Source organism: Montipora foliosa, chromosome 12, assembly GCF_036669935.1.
Source record: "Montipora foliosa isolate CH-2021 chromosome 12, ASM3666993v2, whole genome shotgun sequence".
In the NCBI taxonomy this organism is placed as follows: Eukaryota; Metazoa; Cnidaria; class Anthozoa; order Scleractinia; family Acroporidae; genus Montipora; species Montipora foliosa.
Window position 1 is genome coordinate 24,142,023 of NC_090880.1, and position 24,074 is coordinate 24,166,096.

The 24,074-nt window shown below is 37.2% G+C and overlaps 2 protein-coding genes across 2 annotated transcripts in view; one reads left to right on the forward strand and one right to left on the reverse strand.

Annotated features, from left to right (window-relative positions):
- Positions 1 to 12,616, reverse strand: LOC137980287 (tubulin--tyrosine ligase-like protein 12). Its single transcript, XM_068827686.1, has 3 exons — positions 11,503 to 12,616; positions 7,840 to 8,809; positions 1 to 4,576 (listed from the first exon to the last, which is right to left on the reverse strand). The coding sequence occupies exons 1-3, from the start codon at positions 12,469 to 12,471 to the stop codon at positions 3,990 to 3,992; spliced, it is 2,526 nt and encodes an 841-aa protein (XP_068683787.1). The 5' UTR covers positions 12,472 to 12,616; the 3' UTR covers positions 1 to 3,989.
- Positions 12,605 to 24,074, forward strand: part of LOC137980288 (E2F-associated phosphoprotein-like) — a 13,334-nt gene continuing 1,864 nt past the window's right edge. Inside the window, exons 1-4 of the mRNA XM_068827687.1 lie at positions 12,605 to 12,763; positions 15,065 to 15,198; positions 16,621 to 16,878; positions 23,754 to 23,928. Of these exons, the coding sequence (XP_068683788.1) occupies positions 12,696 to 12,763; positions 15,065 to 15,198; positions 16,621 to 16,878; positions 23,754 to 23,928 (635 nt within the window). The 5' untranslated portion in view covers positions 12,605 to 12,695. The remainder of the gene's footprint in view (positions 12,764 to 15,064; positions 15,199 to 16,620; positions 16,879 to 23,753; positions 23,929 to 24,074) is intronic.

The window sequence follows — 24,074 nt, forward strand, 5'->3', positions numbered from 1 at the left end:
ACAATGTATGGAATGTCTTTATTTCAGCAACTACTGGTAAATCTATATCTTGAAGAAACAAACACTTCCATTTTACCCTTGTGCAGCATATTTTTACATAGCCATCTACGTAGAGGTTACATGTTTTATATCCTTCTAGAAAGCCAAGATTTATGAATTTACACCAAGCAAAAACCGTTTTTCTAGGATCTTTCTCCTTCCATGCAGAGTGTTAAGTATTTATGAGTCAATGAGTCAATGAGTCAACGAGTTGGTGCAGTTAATTAAACCATAAAATAGAAGCTAAAATTTCAGAGAGTGCTTAGGCCTAATCACTGAAACAAGGGCTTAGGCTTAATCAACAAATTATTGCTATATTGACTGCAAGTCTCATTGACTCATTTGACTCATAAAACATGCGTTCTCCCATGCAAAGAACACCCTGTGTCGTGGGGCTTAAGTGATCACCTACATCAAACCCAATAATTGTTTAAAACCTGATTAATTTAAATCATCTAACTAACAATCAGCTCTTGCCACAACTAAACAGCAGGTACCTTTAAGTATATAAAATAAATCTGAGTCGAGGGAACATAATTATCTTAGTGAATGACGTATGCTTGCATGTCAGATGAGTGAGTGAATGATCTAGGTATAAATATAGACAATACAGTGAATCGTAATTAATATCGATTACTCTTTCAATCTACAATGATACTTCATACACATAAAGATGAGTAATTAACCGTAAGCAAATAAATTCCAATATATTCTACAAGAAGAACAAATTCAAATGACTGCAGTTGTGTAAAACACAATCACCCTGAATAAGTGAAGACAATAGGAACATGAGAGGAAATAATTTTAGTTACACTGGGATGGAGTACTCTTAAGATTACCATGAAAACACTCAGATGTCTGCTAAATCAAACAAATCACCTATATTTGGATTTAATTAATTAATTAAGCAGTTAATTAAAAAAATGATAATTAATTGATTAATTATTTTAGTCAATTAATTACTTCATATTTCATGTAGGCTTAGAATACCAGAATCAAACTTGTTGGCAAATTATCTTTTCAGCTGGACTAAGAACGGTCATGAAGCAGGCCAGATAATCACTTGCAAAAGCTATGCAAGAAGGGGAACCTCCTCAAAGACTGACAAGAGCACTGCAAGCTTGTTTCCGCATTTTGCCGCCAACTGATTTAACTCCCTTTAAATATTATTTACCCAAACACACAAGGCATCTCACACTTTAAAGGGATACTGTCACTATATAACATCACAGAACTTTTTAGCAGGATGAGCTCTGCAATTCTATGTCTAAACTTGAAAAAAATTGGCCAATTTTGTTAAGTTTCCACGAAATATAGACTTTTTTTCGCTATTAGCATCTTTCCAGTGATTCCTTGGAAGTTCCAGTCCTTTGTAGGGGGTAGACAGATAAAACTGTAGTTTCAACGATAATTTTTTATTGAAATGGAATGCCAAACTAGCCAAGGGCCCCAACAGTGGACTGGAACTACCCATTCTAAATTGCCTATCAACTCAACAAACTATTCCACTATATTTATTCTCCTCAATCATTCCAAATATATTGTGTAGTTTTTGGAACCTTTCAAAGTATGACCACTTTTCCCATCTTTCAAAGCCAATAAAAAAGCGAATTTTCAATCAAAAGTTTCTAAAAACAACACAATGAATCTGAGACTACTTCCACGAATAAATAAAGCAGAAAAGTTTGTTAAGGTGATAGGCACTATGACTTCAAAGCAAAAATTAATTGGCTATTCCACCCACTTTAGCTCTAAATAACAAAAATGCTTTTTGACCATTAACATGGTTCTTATAGGAAACACAGCATTAAAGTTTTGTCTTCATCAGTACAATGATGTTATCAGTCATTGAAGAAAGGCTAAAATTGTGTGACAACGCCCATTTGAGAGAGTGCATTACCGGTACATGATTTATCAACAAATTGACTGCCTTCCTACTCAACTTTGACCTCACACCAGTTAATAATATTATTGTGTAAGTCTATAAGCACATACTTCTCTTAAGTGACAAAACAGCATCCTCACCATTTATGATGAATGATACTTATCAATATTAGTTAGAATTTATCATGGCTTCCTGCTAACGAGATCACCTTCATACATCACCAAAACTCTTACATGCACTGAGCCAGATTCACATTGCAACAGGAGAAAGAGACTTAAATACTCAAGCACGTGGTGTCTTGATAAACCCCTGCCACAGATTATGACATCAACAAATTCAAGTCCATTTTTAACCTTAAAGCAGACTTCATGGAAAACCACTTGCAACTCTAAGGTTAAGAACAAAAAAATCGTGATGACGCTCTTTTGCCAATGAGACCCATGACAAAAGATAACAATAGTTAACCAACCATGCACGCACAATACTGCATACTTCATTTAAAAGTCGCAATGACGCTTAACTTTTCCCCTTTTTTAAACTTTTCGTTCAAATTTCTATAGTGTATGGAGTGTAGTACTTCAAAAATTTATCCCTAATAGTGTATCCACCGGTTTCAGAGCACATTTGATTTTTACGCAAAAAAAACTTGGCCAAGCCAGTTGGGCCCTGGTAACTAATGATGTCAAAGAAGTAACTTGATCCCATCTCTTTAGAAAGAAATGTGCACAAGTGTGAGAAAAGAAGAGCTTTTTGTTAAGTCTTTCTAGAAATGTCGGACGATAGTTACTCCGCTAAAACCAGTGGATATGTTGCAGGTAAAATCTGTTCTCAGGTTGAATCCATTCTTACCTAGGATAAATTCGTGATCCCCATTTTACTTACCTAGGTTGAATTATGCACTCATCCTAGCTTAAAGGGGCTAGGTCACGCTAGTTTAGGCATTTTCAGCACTGATCAAATGGTAATAGAATTATCTAAAATATCAAAATAACTGTTCAAAACTATAGAAAAACTCTAACAAAACACAGGGAAGCCAAGAAGGGATATGGATGGACAAAACTGGAGAGGATTGAAATGGATTGAATTTGGGTAAATTTGAAAAACGTCAGCCCACCTTTTTCTCAAATTTATATCAGTCAATATCAAAATGTCATTTACAAAGCTTGAAAATCATTCTCAGTTGTTATGTTGCCATGATTTTGCAAATGAAAGACTCTTGCTCTGCCAATTTGACGTTTAGAGCTCATAATTAACAAAATTAAACAAAATTAACTAAAATAGGGTGACCTTGCCCCTTTAAACCCCCTCCAAAAAGGATTGAAGACACTTATACCTTCCCTCTCAAGCGCTGTCTTACATATCTCGACGTAAATCATCTTATCGGTTTCTGTATTTTCACTACATCATAGTAGGGGAACAAAGAACTGTACTAGGCACTTACCGGTATTTGAACTCGCACCCTCCATATCTGTAGTACGGTGTCTTCACCACTACACTACAACGATGAACATGCTCACCTAACACAGTTCTTTTCATTATTTACTTTTCTATAATTGATCAATTGACATCTATTTGTAATAACCAAAAGTAATTCTAACCTGACCCTATTTTTTCTCTAAGTTTAATTTAGGCTCCAAAAATTTTCTTCAATTCATCTGAGTGCATATTCAACCTAGGTAAAATGAGGAACACTGATTTAACCTAGGTTAAAACAGATTCAACCTGAAAAAGGATTTTACCGGCAACAGATACACTATGAGTGAAAAATTTTTGAAGTTCATGTACTACACTCCAGACACTATAAATATTTAAACGGAAAGTTTAAAAATAGGGAAAAAATAAGCATTATAGGGACTTCAAGTTCCAATGCTGCCAGATTGAGATAATATTTCACAATAAAAATACAGACTGTACAGTGCAAGAATCAAGGGATCTTGTCAACAAGGCACCCTTTTAGGCTCCAAGTTTTAGGTCCTTAGTATAGTACTTGATTCTTATTACAAAATAACTAAGACACTCGTTACCACACCTGTGTATAATAATTACTAACAGTTCAACTCATCTTTTAAGCAGACAAATAGCCGCTGCACTTTTCTCTCAAAGAGACCTGAGTTACGTTTACATTACCCAAGCATTCCCCATTCTGTCCAAAGGCAGTGATCAGGACATCAGAAAAACAGTTGTCACTGTCAAAACTTGGAGTAGGATTGACCCCAATGATGAGAGGTTCTAGTGAGTCTTTCAGCAAAATGTCAACTCCGTACACAGCACAAAGATCCCTGTCATTTTGAAAAGTAGTAAGACTCGGACAAACTGCATAGAACAATTTGGCAATGCTCTCAAGGATCTTTGTTTGAATGTCTTCCCATGTCACCGGTCTTGCCGCAAGAAAATTGGCATTGAGGTCTGCCAAGAATTCTTGGTGTGTCAATCCGTGATTCACTACTCCATTTTGCTTTGCTTCAGAGAAGCCAGATACCACAGATGAAGAACTGTACTCATCTAAGAAAGCATTTGGGTTCATCTCTTTATCTGCTAGATTCACATGTGGGATGTTATGAACCAAAAGCTCTAACGGCAATAGAGACTTGATGGTGACAGCATACTGTAGACGAAAGTGCCTCTTCTTGCACCAAGCTGTTTGAAAACAGTCTGAAAACAAATTAAAACAAACAAGAACTTAACAGCAAATGACAAATGCAAAGCTTCAGAATACTAAGTTATTTTTGCAATCTACCCTTCATCCAGAATAGTAATGCACTGTAGGAAAACTAACTTATTACAATTCTCAGTTGAGTATGACACTAGGGAAGTTTGTTGACGAAGTTTCAGAGTTAAAGTTACCATGTTGTCAAGGGCGCCTTGCTCCGTTTCCAAGAATAACCTTTAGGCCTTGACGTCATGTACGATGAAGCCCACCAAAATCTACATGGTAACTGTTAAATTCAAACTGATGACCATTACCAGTCAAATGACATCAAACCCTGAAAAGTTACCCTTGGAAACAAAGCAAGTTGCCCTTCACAACTTTCACGCTGAAATTATGTCACCAATCTTCCCTTGTGTCATATTCAACTGAGAATCGTACATGTAGTACAATAACCTTTTAAACGCAAGACAATCATTAGATTATTTACATTATTTACTTGGTGGCCAACTTGGCCAGTTTCTTTGACTTCTTAGTTGCCAAGGTAAAAAATAAGTGGCCCTGGATTTCCACTATATTTACAGGAATGTGCGTTTCATGGAAAACTCAAAAATTAATGTGCACAGAAATTGATTACTCATTAAATAAGAAAATTAATTACAATTGTCCACAGAACAAGTAGAAAAAAACATGGTATCTTCTTCATAAACTAGCCATGGTCTCCCTTTTGTCCATCTTCATTATCTTTTGTTTTTTCGTAGTTTCTGTTGGACTCCCGCCCATCTTCATTATTCCTTGTTTTTTTCAATGGAGGAGGCTCACACCCAGAGAGAAATGTCCACATTATGTTGTTTTTTCCCAGCTGATTTAGTATTCCAAAACTGTTGCGCACATGGAAGCAACAACGACAAAAACAGATAGCAAAAAGCTCTGGGTAAGACTGGAGTCACGAGACAACAGAAAAATCAAAATAGCGTCTCACAAATTGGTTCAGAATTTTTTAGGGTTAAATGCTTTTTCATTCAAAAATAACTCATGTAAACGTTCATAGAAATCGGAGGAATTTGAGTGAGGGAAAAGAAAAGAAAGGTAGTCCAAGTAAACTATTTGTTTTGTTTTTATTTTACAGTACATCGATCTGGCTGAATTTATATTTTGTATTGTAGTCGCCCATTGGGCAATTCAATCCCAATTTTTAGTTACCCGGCTTTATCTTAAGTACTGCCAAGTTTCAGCCCTGTACAACACAAGACTTAACAGCTGATGACTTAGCTTTTTCAGTTTTAAGAATTTTGGAGACACATCTTACTAACAGTCACTAAATTATTGAGTTTACCAGAACATTAATAAGCACCAACAGCAATTGAAAACCATCAGTTACCTCACTCAGAGAAGTCGGCTACAGTTTTCCCCGATATTGAAAAAGAAAATTAAGGCAGATTCTTTTACCTTAAAACTTGTTTGCACAATGGCAACATGGAATTGCCTAAAAATGATCATCAATACAGTTGAACCTAGAATATCCAGAATCAGTGGGACAGGGATGAATAGTCCGCATATAATCAAAAATATGAATATTAATGAACCAAAGACACGACTGGAATACGTTAGAGAAGAATAACGTTTAATCTCGCAGGAATTAAAACACAATCACAAATCGTTGTTGGAAAAACTATTAACAGTTACCCAAAGATTATCTGCTGCAAGTCTTTACAATTAAGTAATCCAAAAACACTTATTTACATTGGTCTAAAATGCTGAAGTAAATTAGTTTGCATACACCATTCTCAGTTGACGAAATTCGTTCCTTCTTCTCCTTTTTCTAATTGCAAAATAATTGACAGTTTATCTTTTATAGACCACTTACGTTTTGTGGACATGATGGATTCGTTTAGACGCAAATCTACTTTGTGTTCTTCAAACCATGCTGAGCAAGCTTATCCATGGAACATAGAATTTCACTTTGCAATGGAACAAATCTGAGCCAATCAGAGCTCAGTGAAATGCACTGAACTAGTAACGGTGTGTGTGAGCACGAAACAGGTACAGATTTGTGTTTTGAAGCGAAAAAGATTCAGTTCGAACTGGACTTCCATCTCATAATTTGAAAGAAAATTGCTTTGCTACAGATCATAGGATATGACTAATTAGCATGCATGAAAAGCTGGGGACCAGAGAAGCAAGTCGGGATAATTGAAATATCCAGACAGAGGTTGAAATTAACCTTTTTGCTCAGGTGCCAGCTGGCGACTAATGGCGAAAAATTGGGTTGCCAGATCATAAATTTTGGTCGCCAACTTTGCATGCAAGGAAAGTCATAATTATTAAATAGCACAAAACAAAAAAAACCCAGCACGAGACAGATCTCTAAAGCCACTGTTGTTTTCGGCTTTGTCTATAGTTTGGTCATGGTGTTCTTTAAGGTTTTTTGAAATGGAGCAAAGCACAGTTCATGTTTTCCATAGCAAGGCAATGGATCCTTTATCCATGCTTTTCACCTCTTTTCGTAATTCTCTATTCTCCTACAGCTTGTGTGGCAAAGCAACTTACCTTTATCACGAGTAAATGCAATACTACAACTGCTCAGCCTAGGCCCCCACACAACCACAATGCCTGTACCAGTCTCCGACCAAGATAAAATAAAAGGAGCGGCTCGTATACGGTTTCAGGAGCCTCTAGAATCAGAGGAACTTGGTTTCTTAACATACTTTTCTACTGATATTTATATCCGTTTATTGATCACCTTTTGCAGTCAATTTTGCAGGTGCCTAACAGAGGGGGCAAGTTCTCCAACCCACTTTACGTTAAGGGTACAGGTTGCTTTTTGAAGGTTCCATGCCAATTTCAAACTCATTATGCGATGTCCAGGTTCATTGTCAATATATTATCAATACCAAGCTAGTTTTGAGGAGGTCTTTCGGCAATATGGCAAAATCTACGTTTTCAGCATTCACAACTGACGATGGATTTAAATTTTCAATTAACCTTCTTGCTGAATCTTCGTCTTCCGGGCCAAAAATTCACGTAACCGGCAAGAAGCATACGGTGTTTAAGAGCCCCCACAATCCCATGAAGCCGCAGAAACAATATGGTGCCTAGTAAACTCGGTGATCGAAATATCAAAGTACATTTGTGCTATTAATTAACAATGTGAGAAACCAATTTTCTTGTAGTATTTACACATTATTTTAATGAGGAAAGAAAGACAAGTCATATTCCAGCTACCAGCTACGATTTTATCACATAAGGATTCAAATACAAAACTTACAGTATGAAGCAACCATATGACCCATCTCTGAACACCTTAACACCCTGCGAAGATCACTGGTAACCACCGGTCGTAAACTAAGCCTGCTAGGATCTGCTGCTCGTAAAATCCAGTAACTGGAGACTCCACGGCAATAATGGTCAGCACACAAAGCAGCCAAGTCTGTCGACATGTCGTAAGTCACTGGAAACCAAGGTACTTTGCCCCACATCTTCCGAACGTGAGAGGCCAGCAAATGACGATGCAGTAGGTTTTCCTCTCCTCCAAGCCTGTTGACTCTAGCATTGTTTGGTATTCTTTGCCCTAGAATACTCCACTTTTCCAGCCAAACCACCTCTGCTTCTGTTGACGACTCTACAACTGTACAACCCAAGTCTCTTAAAACTGGCTTCTTCCCAGTGCCAGACTTCTCAAGAAAAAACTTCAGGTTGAGTTTTTTACCTTGGGAATGCCTACAGTTGATACTTTCAGTTTGTGGTGACAACGACTTTGCAGTTATAGCTACACTAACATCTCTAGGCAAAACAGGAAACTTGGCAAGCTCAGCAACAAAGCTTTCTGGACACCTTTCAGGCAACGAAGATCGAAAGGCTAAAAGTCGAGCTTCTCTTTGAACTGGTGTCTCAGACTGACTAAGTGATGGACAAAAGTTTCTGCAACACATGTCACCCACATTGATATCTTCAAGAGGCCAGAGGACAGAGTAAAACACTCCAGTTACTGCAAAAGCAAATGGCGAACACTTCATGTTAGGATACATATTGTGTACAATCCCCGATCCGAATTCATCCATGATGTACCAAACCGGTTTCTGCTTATTTCCTTCTGAAGAGACAATTTGATAAGTTTGGTTGTAATGCCACATGTTCTCCAACACTTTGAGTGTATCATACTCAATTTGGTCACTCTTGTCTCTTGTTTGATCTGAGATTTCCTTTTCCGTCAAATGCTTCTCCCCCTTGATTAGAACCTGAAATAAAAAAGAGGAAATTTCGGTTCACTTCAGTTTGTCGTTTGTCATTATTTAAAGGATGACAGTATTATGTTAACCTGTCTGTTTATTAACCCCTTGACTTCCAAGCCGGCCTGAACCCGCCATACTTAGTATTTTGCTCTAACGCCAGATGATTTTACTCATCAATGGGCATTCCCTTGAACTCAATGGGTTTAACCCTTTCACTCCCAAGAGTGCCACTTATAGATTTTACTCTGTCTAACGCCAGACGATTTTACTCGTCAATGGGGAACCCCACGGGGGTGAAAGGGTTAATACCTTGCACAGTCACAATGACTGATCAGTAAAAAAATTACAATAATAAATACAATTAACTGAATACTAGCATCTCTTAGGAATACATCCCGAGGGTGCTGTGCATATTTGTTTGTTACAAAGTTCCCAAGGCAATTGGTATTAACAGGCACTGAGTTATACAGAAGTATAGGTTGCAAGTTGTATATTATACATTGGATTTAACAAGCAGCTATGAACACAGAACTTTGTTAACTTGTAATAACATTCAGTATTAGAATACAAAACTATACTTTGCTGACTATACAACCCCCACTGAATGATAGTCTTGTGAGAGTGCCTTAAATAAACAAGGCAAACATTAGACCATTATTAATTTCTGTTACAGAACATTGCTGCCTTCTGGAAATAATCATTATTTGAACCAGCTTAAAAGAAATTTTGAACAGTTCTAGAGGGGCACACTCATCAGTAATGTTCGTCCATCAATTCAAAAGTCAAACTTGTACCAAATAACAAAAAGAACTAATGGCATCTCTCCTTCACCAACTGTTATTTAAATGATCACACATGATGGCATGGTGTACACTCAAAATTTTGACTACCACTTCAATCAACATAACAAGACTATGAAAACCTTTCATTACAATGTTAGAAAGTTGGACTTAATTTGTGATCAAGGATTTCAACATTTTAGCAATCTTTTGCAAACAATAAAAGAAACTCCCCCCCCCCCCCAAAAAAAAAACAGCACTGCTTGCTCTTGTTATTTGCTTGTTCATTTCCCTCCCCCCAATACAAATCACATAGCTATACTCAGGGAGGTATAATTCCTTCTCTTGTTTATAGAAAAGATAACAATAACATAATCTACAATAATTATTGTAGTTTTCATCATCAGGAATTATTGCTGGAGGCCAAACAAAAGGAGCAAAATGAAAGATCTTTTGTTTTCAACCACCAAAATGTTGGCGATGACATGACATGAAAACCACCTAGTCAAAGGAGTGCATGTCCAACTTTGAAAGAAAATACTCTCTAGATACTGTTTCATATTGTCACATGATCTACAATGGAAAAACACATGAAAATGTTACAAATAAGGTCTATCAAAATTCCATCTTTACCACAAACAAAAGGCTAAAAGGTGAACAGGAGACTCTTTGTCTGAAAAACAATTACTGTATGAGGAAATCAGAATGCATAACATGTTGGTCATGGTTTACCGTTTCGGCCTAAGTTTCTGAACTTCGTAAAACGTAACAACCGAAAACAGATCTTCTACAGCAAAAAAGGCAAATTTAAACCGAGTCAAAAAATGAATTTATAATTAATGTCTCTTTTTTTTTTTCAAAAAAACTGCCTTTGGAAACTCTTTAGTTCACACAGAAATATGAATTAAGCATTTAATGGGAACCAATGGGTAAAGGAGACCTAGAATTTGTTTACATAGGGAGGTAACACGGTAAGAACAACACAAAGGGATTGTCATTTTATACACCCTGTTTTCAATAAAAGCCTAATCAATCTGTTTTCACTTACATTTATGAAATACTTTTGTACTCTCTGGGATTCGCCACACCAGCAACAACAACATTTCGCAAAGAACTTACAAAATGAATGCATACATTTGCTTCTAACTTATATTTGTTGTTTGTTGTTTCATAGTTTTAAATGAAAAAAAAATCGCAAGGCAGCATCTCGATGTGTAATGTCCATCACGACAAGTGAAACATTAAATTATTTTCCGCACCGTGAGATTACGAAATTTTCAATGGGAGTTTTCCTGGTTTTATTAAGAGCTTAGTTTTAAACAAACCTCATCCTTTTAAGAAAAGTGATTTTACAACACTGCGTTTTACAGTAAAATATTTAATCTCATTAATTGCGTTTAGGTGTTTGTTTTTATAGTAAAAGAAACGTAACAAAATACCAAGCTAAGCAAAGATCAATTAATATTTGGGAGAGTTTTCCTTGTAAAGTATTTTGAATATATGGAAAAAAAATAAAACGTTTTGGTCAGAATTGGCCATGCTAACTTATAACATAGATGTCAACTTTTGAAGAGTTTCAAGATGTATGGGATAACAATTTAAACATGTGAATATCACAAATGAATTATTCCGATTAAGGAATAACTTTTGATCCACTTGAAACTTGATGAGCCGGCCACTTGAAAGAAAAACATTAGATTTTCTGTTTGCGACTTATATTGGATGTAACAAGCAAAGTGTATTCTATCAAACATGCACGCTTTTACATGGGTCAAACGCAATTACGTTATAAATACTTCGTAGTAACCTTTTCCGCCGCTTTTGGAAATGCATAAACTACGACGCGACCCTGGGGAACGGCCTGTCAAGCGTATCAAGCGAAGTATGTTTTCATGTAAACTACACACTCAAAAAACTTACTGGCCAAAGCTCTGATTCTTCATTCTCTGGTTTCTGGAGCGTCATGACCAACAAACCAGGCGAATCAAACGTCCAAAAAGACTCATCAGGGCAAACGTTGCCGTAGAATTCGCCATCGATGATGGGGGCGCATCCTTTCAAACCCAAACTCCAACGCTTTGTCGACAGTTTACTCACAACGTCTCGCTTTTTCGTTTTAACAGGAATCGAGACGAAAACGGCCATCGCTCCTTCATCTTCTTCAAACCAACTGTAGTTCGGCGTCGTTCCTTTTCCAAAGCTCAATGAATCTGGGTATTCTTCTTTCTCTCGCTTATACCTTAGGTACATTTTCTCGACATATTCCTCGGAAAGCAATTTCGCTTTTTCCATCCCTACCGCATGTAGAAAGCCTGTCTTGAATTCCTCGAGGGTCATAATTTTTGACCTATCTGATTTGGACGGCTTTTGGGTTTCATAAGAATCGTCCGTGATTTGACATAAGGCCTCGATTAGATCACCGCCCGTGGACTGAAGAGTCCCTTCAGCTTTCTCCTTGTCTGCTCCGGTAATTTGTGAAACAACAAGGGAGCTGTCCAAATAGTCTTCGTCGCTTGAGGCATGTTTTTCGACAGCGTCGTTTTCGGGGAGATGCATGATTTCCTTCATTCTCGATAGCAACTCTGGTGACTTCTCTAAGCTATTTTTTGCTGCCGATCCTCCGTCGTTCGACCAGATATGTTGAATGAGAAACACGTCACTAAATTTTTGCAAAGCTCGTTTAGCGTGAAGCGACCACCGACCAGGAGATTCAAATTTGCGCAGCTCAAAAACCTCAGCAGTGTCACAGCTTGCGATTGGTGATAGCTTTCTGTACAGTCTATCCCATAACTGTTCAGGTAAACCGATCGACAGTAGTTGTGGTCGATGTAGAGAGAGGAAATCTTCCTTGCTAATGCACGTGGCCTTATCCGAAGAATTCGACGCCATCTTCACTTCTCCCTCCCAAAACAATCAGTTCACCGCTATTGAAATACCTTAGGTGACCAACATTAGATTCTCAATACCTTCTGAAATGCTTCTCTATTCAACCAAACAGGAGAAAACAGTAATCAATCAAATGACTCCTCGAACCAGACTCCGCTGGGCGAAGATTGGAGATCTTATTGGAAGAGTTCCACCGCATCAACATGATGAAAACCTCGTAGAAAATAATGATGGAAGACGAGGACTCTTATGGCATTGGAAGATACAGCAGTTCCGACGATGATCAAAACGAGAGGTACTTCAGTTAATCGCAGATTGTGGGACTTATGCGTGACTAACAATAAATTATGTTTATAGCGCCTAGTGAAAATGTGTTTCCGACACTTTCACGTTTTTTTGAGTGGTTTGAAATTCTCTAAATTTTCGCAGGCGTTCGTTTTTGCCAATACATTATGCACATTTTACTTTGTGTCGGCATTCTTTTATGATCTCATTTTCTGAAATGGTCATCCTACGTTTTTATGACGTAAAATCATGTTCATCCGACCTGAAGCGACGATTTTAAATGCATCAAGAAAGGTTTTTAAGAATGACAACAATTTTCATTGCACCGACATCTGTCATTGTCATTTCCTTCCTCTCTTGGCAATGATTGATTTCAAATGGACAAAATGAAAATTGAATCGCGAAATTCTTATCAAAATAGGCGTGTTTCATATTCTTTGTACATTTAGGCCTTCGTGGTGATACAGTTTATGTACACCTCTGTTGATTCCTGGCAAAGCAAATTAATTATGTGTGTGGCAACAAAGAATGTTAACATTGTTCAATTTCGGTGACCTTTAGCATACAGAGACATATGCTTTGAAAAAAAGATCAAAAGAATGATCCTTTCAAAACTCTCTAGACATCATGGCACCTCTATGCTTAAAGTCTTTATATTTTTGTTTCTATTTTTGTTCTCCTTTGTCACTCAGTAATGAAATGGAATTAAATTGAATTTTTCCTGTTTTCATTATGAAAATTTGCAAGAGCTTTTTATTAAAAGGGAACAGTTCTAGTATAATTATATTGTTCTATGTACACCTTTTCAGAATCACATGAAGTAATTTTTGTATATATAGAATAAGTAAATTATGGTGGTTTGATCCAGTTTTCCCCAACTTCAAGAAATCCTGCTCCAAGGTTGGATCATTCTAATGAATCATGTCTAACAATGTTTGTTGCACTGTGGTGTAACAATGATAAAAAAGGCAGCCAAATGCTTTCAAGAATGTTGAATGCTGGCCAAATGTTTTATCACAATCAAAACATTCTTCTCTCACACAAAAAAATGTTCTAGAGTGTCATCTGACATGACAAGTGTTCAATCATGACCAAAGTAACAAAATTAATGTTATATCTCAAGCATACCCAGAGAAAAAATGGAAGTACATGTATTCCTTTTGGGAGTCAAAGTTACTGATGAATATGACCTACCAATTATAATTTTGTGACAAATTATCCTATTCAGATGACGTATGTTCCTTGTAACTATGTAGGAGAGTCGTTAAAGCTTGGCCATTGAACTAGGTTCATTTGACAACCATTCTACTTTACTGTTTAGGACTGAATGTTAAAATGTGTTCATTCTCTCAAAGATATTTTATTGGTGAATTTGGACAGTGGTACATCTAAACAAACAAGGGGATGCGCTCAAACATTAGCGTGGAGTTAGTTGGGCATTTCTTGCCCTGACACTTTCCAGGCATTCCAAAATGATAGCAGTGTCCTGGAAAACTGTATCCTGGTCCGAGAGGTTTTTCTTTCTCCTTCTTCTTCTTCTTGGACAATTTGTGGTGGCAATGAATCAATGATGAAAACCTCTTAGTGGTATTCGACCCTCATCTGCTATGCAGCATCCCGTTTTTCTTTATCCCTCAATATAAAATTGGAATAAAATTTAAATACAGAATTGAAAAGGTCACATAAAAATGAATATAAATATGTAAAATTGCAAGATCACGAGGGCTGAAAGTTAATGCCATTTTCCTGTGACTGTGTAAAAGGCAAATAAAAGTTTCAGGACCATAGGCAAGACATCATAGGCGACGTATAAATGTGTCAAGTCATTTTGTAAAACTTCTTAAGTGCAGTCAAACCATACCGAAAAGAGCAATTAAGTTACCTTATTAATCTGTCATTGTTTAATGAGCATCCATGTTGGTAACAATTATAATTATTTCATTTTCTTCTTAATATTGACTAATCCCTTGCTTTAATGATTCAAGATGGTGAAAGTTTGGTGGAGAAGTACTGGTATACTGAGCAATGGTCCAATAGAACATTGCTGTATGCTACAAAATGTCAATAGGTTTTGTGTGTAAATGAAATGACTTATCAGTCAAGGAAACAACTAAAAGTGCTATTGAGAGATCAGAAATACACTGGGGAATTTTTTTAAGCTTCTAAATCTTCATGCAATTTCTCTTTGTAGGAGTTATATAGCTTGGGACAGTGCAGGGCATTAGGCTTTTTTTCAACATTTTGCTGGGAGCCACTGCATTTATCCAGTGCAAAATATTGTTATAAAGTAATATTTGTCATGTTGGTCTAGTTCTGATGATGATCTTAAGGAGGTGGGATTTTTGAAAGAAAGAAGAGAGTCCGGCTCAAGCAGCGAGGATGAATTTGAGAAAGAAATGCAAATGGAATTGGAGAGTGTGTTGAGAAGCTATGAGCAACAGAGTGGTAAGTTCTTGTGGTAAGTTCGGATGGCTAGTGGAGCAATAAATAGCCCTCTACAAATGTGGATTGGATTAAACTATCCCTGTTTTTGTAAGAAAAAAGCTGGTTTTTCTTTACCAACCTGTGGTTACTCTGTAAGACTGGGACATGCCTGTCACAGGTCGGAGCAATAATACATCAACCAACATAATTAACAATCATTGCATGAGTGTGCGTTGGATATGAGGTGGTAAATAGCCCATGAGGCACGTAGAGCCAGTCTCATATTCTGCTAGTGTGTATGGAATAATATTATTGTTTTATTAAATTTCATCAAATTTTTGCAATATCTGAGGTCGAAAATTTATGTCTTACATCACCCCAGTGGTTTCTTGAGGTCCTCTTATATTGGGTTTTGCTTGTTTTATACAATGATGGTTATAATTTGGTGGATAACTTTAAAGTGCCCCTGTGACCAAAAAATCAATTCATTTTTTTCTTTGGATTTCAAAACCGTGTTAACAAAACACTAAGTGACCCACGTTTTAAGCCTTGATTTCAAAAAGACGCCTCTTTATTTTAACTGTAATTTTCCTATTTAATGGTCCGCCATTACTAACATTATGTTCTTGAGAGAGCTGGATCGAGGAGAAAATGACGTCAAAGGCTCACTAGTTTAAGAATGCAATACGTGTGTACGCCGCAGAATTAATATGCAGCACGGGGGTTTTGGGCTTTCAGACTTTTAAACTCACGCTTTGCATATATAATAAGCTGCGTTCACACGCTGAAATTTTAAGCTAGTGAGCCTCTGACGTCACTTTTCCCTGGATCCAACCGTCTGAGGTCCAATCGGTCAGTTTTGAACGTGAGTAATGGCGGACGGTGAAATCCAAAACTTACACTCAAAGTAAACGGCCTTTGGATAAAAATCAAAGCTCAAAATTTTGCCAGTCAGGTGTTAAGCAAACACACTTTCAAAATCTGAAGGAAAAAAGGAAGTGGTTTTTTTGATCACAGGGGCACTTTAAAGGTAACCTTAAAGGTGCATGACCATTCTGGGGTTGGGGGGTAGGGGTGGGGGGTGAGGGGTAGGGAGTGAATGGTACTATAGCTGAAACAACCCAAACCTTTACAAAAATGCTAACCGTAGCATTTTTGCAAAGGTTTGGGTTGTTTCAGCTATGGTACCCTTCACTCCCTACCCCTCACCCCTCACCCCTCACCCCCGGAATAGCCATGCCATCTTAAAGTAACCAACCCTTTGGCTGACACACTACTGACAATCCACCCGCTCAAGTCCACAACTGGAAGGAAGTGGGAATCAGTCTTTTGGTAATAAAAATGGCCTTTTAAAAAAATCTTTAATAACAAATACCCTGGACTATTTTATGACAATGCAAGCTGTGTTCATTAATGATATTAATTTTGTTGGTGATCACACAGAACAAAATGCGTCAAATGATCAAGAAAAAGGGGCAAGTGATAACAAAGGTCAAAATGCTGAAGAATCTGCAGGTGATGTTTATTCTGAAGATTACTTCAGTTCTGGGTCAGAAGATGAGCATTTGGTGGGTGGGCAAGGCTCCAAATCAAAGGAACGAAGGAAAATGTTGACAAATGATGAACTGTTGTATGACCCAGACATGGATGATGAGGATGAGAAATGGGTCCTAAAACAAAGGCAGGAACATAGAATGAAAGGTATGCTCTATGAGAAGATTACTAAACCATTCACCCCTGAAGAAGCACCCACTGACATTAGACATCTGGCATTAGACAGAGTAAAATTAATACACTGTAAGTCTCACAGGGGGGGGGGGGGGGGGAGCGTTCACCTCCCACCAATGTGGCCCGGGATTAGATCTCCAGACTCGGCGTCATGTGGGTTGATTTTGTTGGTTTTCTACTCTGCACCAAGAGGTTTTCTCTGGGTACTCCGGTTTCCCCTCTCCTCAAAAACCAACATTTGACTTGACTTGCGTTGATTGTTAATTTCAGTTTACAGTGTCCCCAATTAGTGCTCCAGCTCTAGAACGACTAGACACTTAAATAACATTCCTTCCCTTTCCTTTTTCCGTTCACTCTCAGGAGAGAAAGGGTTAAAGGTGACATAGCTTTTAAGTGGACCTAGGTGTTGTTAATCCATTCGCCCCTGAAGCGACCCTATTGACAAGTAATGTCGTCTGGCATTAAAGTAAAATCTATAAGTCTTACTCTCGAAAGGGAAAGGGTTTTAAAATCCTTTAACTTCCAATTACCACATACCTAATTATAGGAAATTAATGCTCCATGAAATTAAGGTATTGGAAATTAACCCGACTTAAAGTGAAGGAGGAGGAAGAGTTTCACCATAAAGGAAATTAATGCAATAATGAGACACAGTTGGTGGTGACCACTGGAACAAATTTATTCAACCCTGAATGCAAGATAAATGATCACTCTACGAAACTGAGCCCTCTGGTCAACAAAACCGTCCTCAAAATTCTAATCTATGTAGGGATTAAAAGAAAGAAAGAAAGCTTGAATGTACCTTATTTTATTGTTTTTTAGGTGTCATGAATGTCTGGAAAGGTTTTAAAATTAGGGTCGAAATAATGGAAATTAAGAGCGCGGAAATTAATGCTGCACTTATAATAATTACTGTCAGGGAAAATAACGCTCAACATAATAAGTGGGAATTAAATTAACGTGAATTTTATTGATTCGTGTTAATTTCATGGAGCTTTAATTTCCTTTGTTATATGGCTTGTGTTTGTAGCCGATATAACATGCGCTCTGATTGGCTAATTGTGACTGAATTGTAGGGCATTATTCTCCCGTAATGCCCACGGGCCGATTACGGGCTTGCAAAAACAATAAAAGCAAAAGGTGATTAAAAAGCCATATAATAAACTACTTACAGTACTAACCGAGCTAGCTCGAGCCGTATTGGGGAATATTGGCCCTCGGTCGTTTTTGTACGGCCCTCACACTCGGTTAGTAAGAAGTTTTTTTTATTTTTTTTTTATTTTTTATTTATTTATTTATTTTTATTCTTTTACAATACTTACAATACTTACGATACTTACTACCTACTTAACAAACCAAAGGTATTAATTTACACCATACAATACAAAAATAAATAAATAAATAAATAAATAAAATAAAATAAAATAAAACCAAAGCCCTTTGCAACACAAACAGTAATTAGGTTCTTTCAATTACAAGTCGTAGGACTGTAATGTGAGAGGAATGGGTGGAAGCCTTCTATTTTAGGATAATGACTGCGTGTTCTACAGGTCCAAATGTAATACCTCGCAACCAAAAAGAAAAAGTAGTGATTCTTGTTTTGAATTAATTGAGGCTTTAGACCAACAACTAATGATGGTGACAAGTCTAGCGTAGGAAGAGCTTTGTCACGAATCAGCCATTCCTTAAAAGCTCCCCAGAAAAGGGACGTTACTGTGCAAGTCCAGAATAAGTGAATGAGTGATTCCTCTTCCCGTTGACAGAAACTGCAGAGATCATTATCAATAAAGTTTATTTTTTCAGAAAATTATTGGTGGCTAATCGCCTGTGAAACAGCTTAAATTGAAATACTAGAAGTTTAGAGATTTTGGTACATTCGAAGGGTTTTCGATACACGGCGACCCAGTCCACAGTTTCGTTTGGTTCAATTAGGCAATCTGCTAACCACTTCATCTGACTATTCAAGGGCTGTTTTCTTTTTTTTTCCACAAGCTTTTGGTACACTATTCTGCTTAGGTTTTTCCCATTGGTTGTTTCCCACAACTGCTTTATAGCCGAGATGACTCCAAGAAAAGACAGAAAACTTGGTTTAAATCTATAACGGTCTTTAAATTCTGAGAAAGATAAAAAAGTGGACTCATTAACCATTAAATCGCTGACAACCTGAATTCCCTTAGTGCCCATAGTGCGTAGTATATTGGTTTATTTTCGACTCGTACAAGAGAATTGAACCAAAGAGGCTGTGACCGTAGCTGGGTGACAGAGGACATGCAATCTTCAAAAGTAGCTTCTGACCAAATTTGTAGTATTTCTTGCAGGAAAACGTGCGATACTTTTCCAAATTTTAACAAATTTTTTGATTTAGATTACCCCTAAAAAAGGTAGCACCACAGAGATCTTGCAGTTGCAGGTCAAAAAAAAGTTTCCATTTTGCCTGGTTATTTTGGTCGAGGTATTTCTTAATCCAAGTTGCCTTCAAAGCCTTGCTAAAAATCTTTACATCAACCATCTTCAGTCCACCCTGTTCATAATCACTAATCATAGTATCACGCTTAATTTGTCACCTTTGCCATCCCACAGAAAATTGTAACAAAGATTATTAACTTCGTTAACTACTCTTTGATCTGTTGGCAAAGGTGAAAGAATATAAACAAGTTGCGAGATTATTAAACTTTTTAATACAGTTATTTTACGAAGTAAACTAAGTCGACGCAACTCCCAACAGCCCAAAGTTGCCTTAAGTTTTGTTAACTTTTCGTTATAGTTTTCTTTCATCGTTATTACCGGGTCAGTTGACAACCATACACCCAAAGTCTTTACCTTGTCCCTAATCCATTTCAGCTCGATTTCAGGGCAAAGTTTCTCCTCGCTATTTGCTTTAGCACCAATCCAAAAGGCTTCCGTTTTTTTACGGTTTAAACGGAGGCCAGATACTTCACTGAACAATTCTAATGTCTTTAGAGAGGTAGTGAAAGATTGTTGTGATCCATCTAAAATGAGAGTGGTGTCGTCAGCATACTGGCTAATTTTTATTTCCCGACCGTTCACTGTTATTCCTTTGATCTCGTTATTTTTTCTTACTGCTTCCGCTAGAACCTCCACACAAAGGATAAACAAATAAGGCGAGATAGGGCAGCCTTGTCTAACCCCTCTTTCGAGTTTGAAAATATCACTAGACCGGCCATTATTCAAAATACAGCTTTCTGTGCTATTATAAAAGATTTTAATCCAGTTGATAATGGTCAGGCCAAAGTTAAACTGTCGAAAAGTTTTTTGTATAAACGACCACTCAACTGTGTCAAAAGCCTTTTCGAAATCAAGGAATAGCAATAGTCCAGGAATGTTTTTAAAGCTTGTGTAGTTAATAGTGGCATCGATTAGTGTAATATTTTCTCCAATAAATCTGCCTTTAAGAAAACCAGTCTGATCGTTATCAATAAGTTTAGGAAGAACACGTTTCAGACGAATGGCGATAGCCTTGGCCGGTATTTATAATCACAATTTAACAAAGATATTGGACGCCAATTTTTGACAAAGTAAAGTTCAGTGTCCTTTTTGGGGATAAGTTTAATAATGCCTCGTTTTTGAGATACGGACAATTGCCCACGGAGATAAGCATAGTGAAAGGAGTTGAGCAGGTAGTCAGAAATGTAGTTCCAAAAGATTCTATAAAATTCGGCCGGTAAACCATCGGAGCCCGGTGTTTTATTGCATTCCATTTCGTTAAGTGCCTTTAAACATTCCTCTTTCGTCAAGGGGCCCTCACAAACATCCTTCTCGTCTTGGTTTAGTTTCTTATGTGTTGATTCTTCAAAAAAAATATGATCATATTTATCATCACAAGTGTCAATTTTGGATCGGTAGAGATCTCTGTAAAAAGTTTCGCACTGATATAATATTTCCTTGTCTGTTGTTACAAAACTCTCATCCGCTTGCTTTAGTTGAGATATGGTTCCTTGCTTATGATGCCTTTTTTCTAAATTTAAAAAGTACTTGGTGTCCTTTTCACCTTCATTGAACCACCTGCATCTGGCCCTCAAAATTGAACCTTTCGTCCGGTACTCAACTATTTCTTCCAATTCCCTTTTTTTAATCTCTAAATTATGGAAAGTATCAGCAATGTCAATTTCGTTGTTTTCATTCTGAGTGTCGATAAGATGTTGCAAGCTGTTAATTTCCTTCTCGAGTTCTTCTTCGTGTCGTACGGTTTTGGCTCTTTTAGTAGTAGCATACTTTATCGAATGCTCTCTAATTTTGAGTTTAATCATCTCCCACAATAAGGCGTCGTTCATAGTTTTATCATGTCGATATTCCTCGTGAGTTTCTTTAATAACTACTTGAATTTGGCCTATATAATCATTTTCATTCAGAAAGGTGGTGTTAAGTTTCCAGAAACCCGGACCTCTTGGATTGGAATGTAAAGCTATTTTGATGTCTATTAGTGAATGATCTGTTTTATAACCGACAGAAATACTAGCACTCGTAACATTACACATGAGACTTTGGCTTATGAGGAAAAAATCTAGTCGGCATGAAATTTCAGGTTTTTTTCGGCGCCAAGTGAATAAACGACTATCCGGATTTAAGACTCTCCACACATCTAGAAGATCGAGTTCTGTAACAAACTGTCTAATAATTTCAAGGCATTTACTATGAGTTTTAGGGTTCCCACCTTTCTTGTCTGCGGTTACATCTAAAACAAGGTTAAAATCTCCACCAAGGATAATATCGTCGCACTCAAAATCAAGCAAATGAGCCAAGAAAGTTTCAAAGAAGCTTGGATCGTCGTCATTTGGCGCGTATAATGTGGCTAAAGTAATATACTTTTTATCTGTCTCAATGTCGCAAATAATGTACCTACCGTTTGGATCCGAGAAGGATTTTTTAATTTCAAAATCGAAGGTGTTATTAAATAGGACAGCGACTCCACTCTGATTACTGGCAAGGCCACTAAAGATGGTTCTATATCCCCATTCTGCAGACCACATGGGATTGCTTTTTTCAGAACAGTGCGAGTTTGATCGTAGCACGAGTCAAGTTCGAGCCCGAGTCAAGTTCGAGTCACGAGTCAAGTTCGAGTCAAGTTAAATTTTCCTTTTTTTTTAGTAGTTTTGTTTTTAATTGCTGTGTGAAAATAATGTACCAGAGGTAATTAGGCCTAATTAGGTCTTTTTAGGGCTAATTAGGCCTAAAATTAGCTTTAATGAATGTTTAGGGTACTTTTCTTTCGGCCTAATTAGGCCTAATTAGCCCTAAAAAGACCTAATTAGGCCTAATTACCTCTGGTACATTATTTTCACCCAGCAATTAAAAACAAAACTACTAAAAAAAAAAAGGAAAATTTAACTTGACTCGAACTTGACTCGTGACTCGAACTTGACTGGGGCTCGAACTTGACTCGTGCTACGATCAAACTCGAACAGTGCACTTCTTGGAGCATATAGATTGAATATTTTTTCTTTCTTAGCCAATTAAAAACTTCTCGTCTCTTCAAGCTGTCCCCCAGTCCTCTCACATTAAGAGAGCAAATACGGAGATTCATTGTTGATTACAGAAGTAATGCGTGTTGCAAGCCAGAGGGATTAGAGTGTGACAAAAGTAACAAAAGATCCAAATTGAAAAGAAAAATAGCACGAAAAAAAGAAAAACTAACATATTTAAAAAAACAGTAATGGCTCGGAAAATTACACAAAAAACATTAACACATACAATAAAAACCATTGTAGAGTGGACTCTTGACCTCTTCGATTGTTATTCATGAAAAAGGGTTCATTAACAGCCATTTTGAAAAAACTAAGAAAAAATGCAAATTGACAGGGTTTTCTACAAAAGATTATCTTAGAAAATCTGGAAAATTTTGATGGTTGTACTTTTCATTGTGGATGAATAAAAATCTTCCGACAACTTTAGCATCACGTATTCCATGCTCATTCCTTGCTTTCAACATTGCTTTGATCAAAATTTTCCGCTCTTCCTGAATAGCTTTAGCAAAGTCCTCAGTTATATAAGCGTCCGTATGGTTACCTGAATTTTTAATCTTTGACCTATTTTTCCAGACTTTATCGCGGTCCTCACGGCTTACAAATCTTGTTATGATCGGGCGGCATCTTCTTTCGGCCTTTTTGCCAACTCTGTGAACCGCATGGAATCGAATGCCGTCTGTACCGATTCCCAGGTCGTTGTCAATAATGTTGTAAACAATCGCTTTGCAATCTTCCCCATCAGTTTCGTTGATGTTATTGAAACGCAAGTTTTCCCTTCGGGTGTATTGTTCAAGTCTCATGTTGTTTTCAATTTCTGCAGTTAAACGTAGCTCTAGGTCGACAACTTTACTGCGTAAGGCGTCTAATTCCGTGGTTGTTTCCTTCGAATCTTTATCTATCTTTTCCTTTTAGTAAGAAGGTTAGTAAGAAGTTAATAATAAGGTAGATTTTACTCTGTTTAACACCAGGTAGTTTTACTCATCATTGGGATGCCCCCTTTGAGCTTACAGGGTTAAATGGCTTACAGCTAAATTTCTAGCAACTGAAAGATTTAAAAAAAATCTCTTCCCCATTTCTACACCATCCTCTTGTTCTGATGCCATCCCCTAATTCAAATTTAAACTGACAGTCCTTGGGCGATGTGAGACTAGTTTATTAAAGAGGCATCACACAGTTGACAAACAAAACTGATCAGAAGAAATAAACAGAACACATGTCCCAAAACACAAAGGAAGTGGTAATGTGAGGGAAAAGCTAAGACAGAGGCAGTGAACTTGACCACAAACTGATGTTTAAAAAAAATACCAGCTGTTTCTGGGAGGGAAGCATTCATGTTTCTGCTTTTTTTTGTGATTTTCATTGCAGTACAGCAGAGACAAAGCACTAGAAATTCTTCAGATACAAGTCAGAATCAAGGCACATCATCACCAACTGAAAGCAAATCCAAGGTGTTAAAACAAAAAGTAAAAAAAGTTCCATCAAGTGATGCGATCTTGTCTTGCCCTGCTTGTATGACAACTCTGTGCATTGATTGTCAAAGGTCAGTTAATTCACATCACAGGGTTGCAAAAAATCTGTACCAACCCAATGGAAGAGTGTTTGAAATTTGCATGCTGCTCAAGAAGGGCAGTCTGAAAAGTAAAAAGTACATGTAAGGAAAATGCTAATTCTGAATTGTATGGAAGG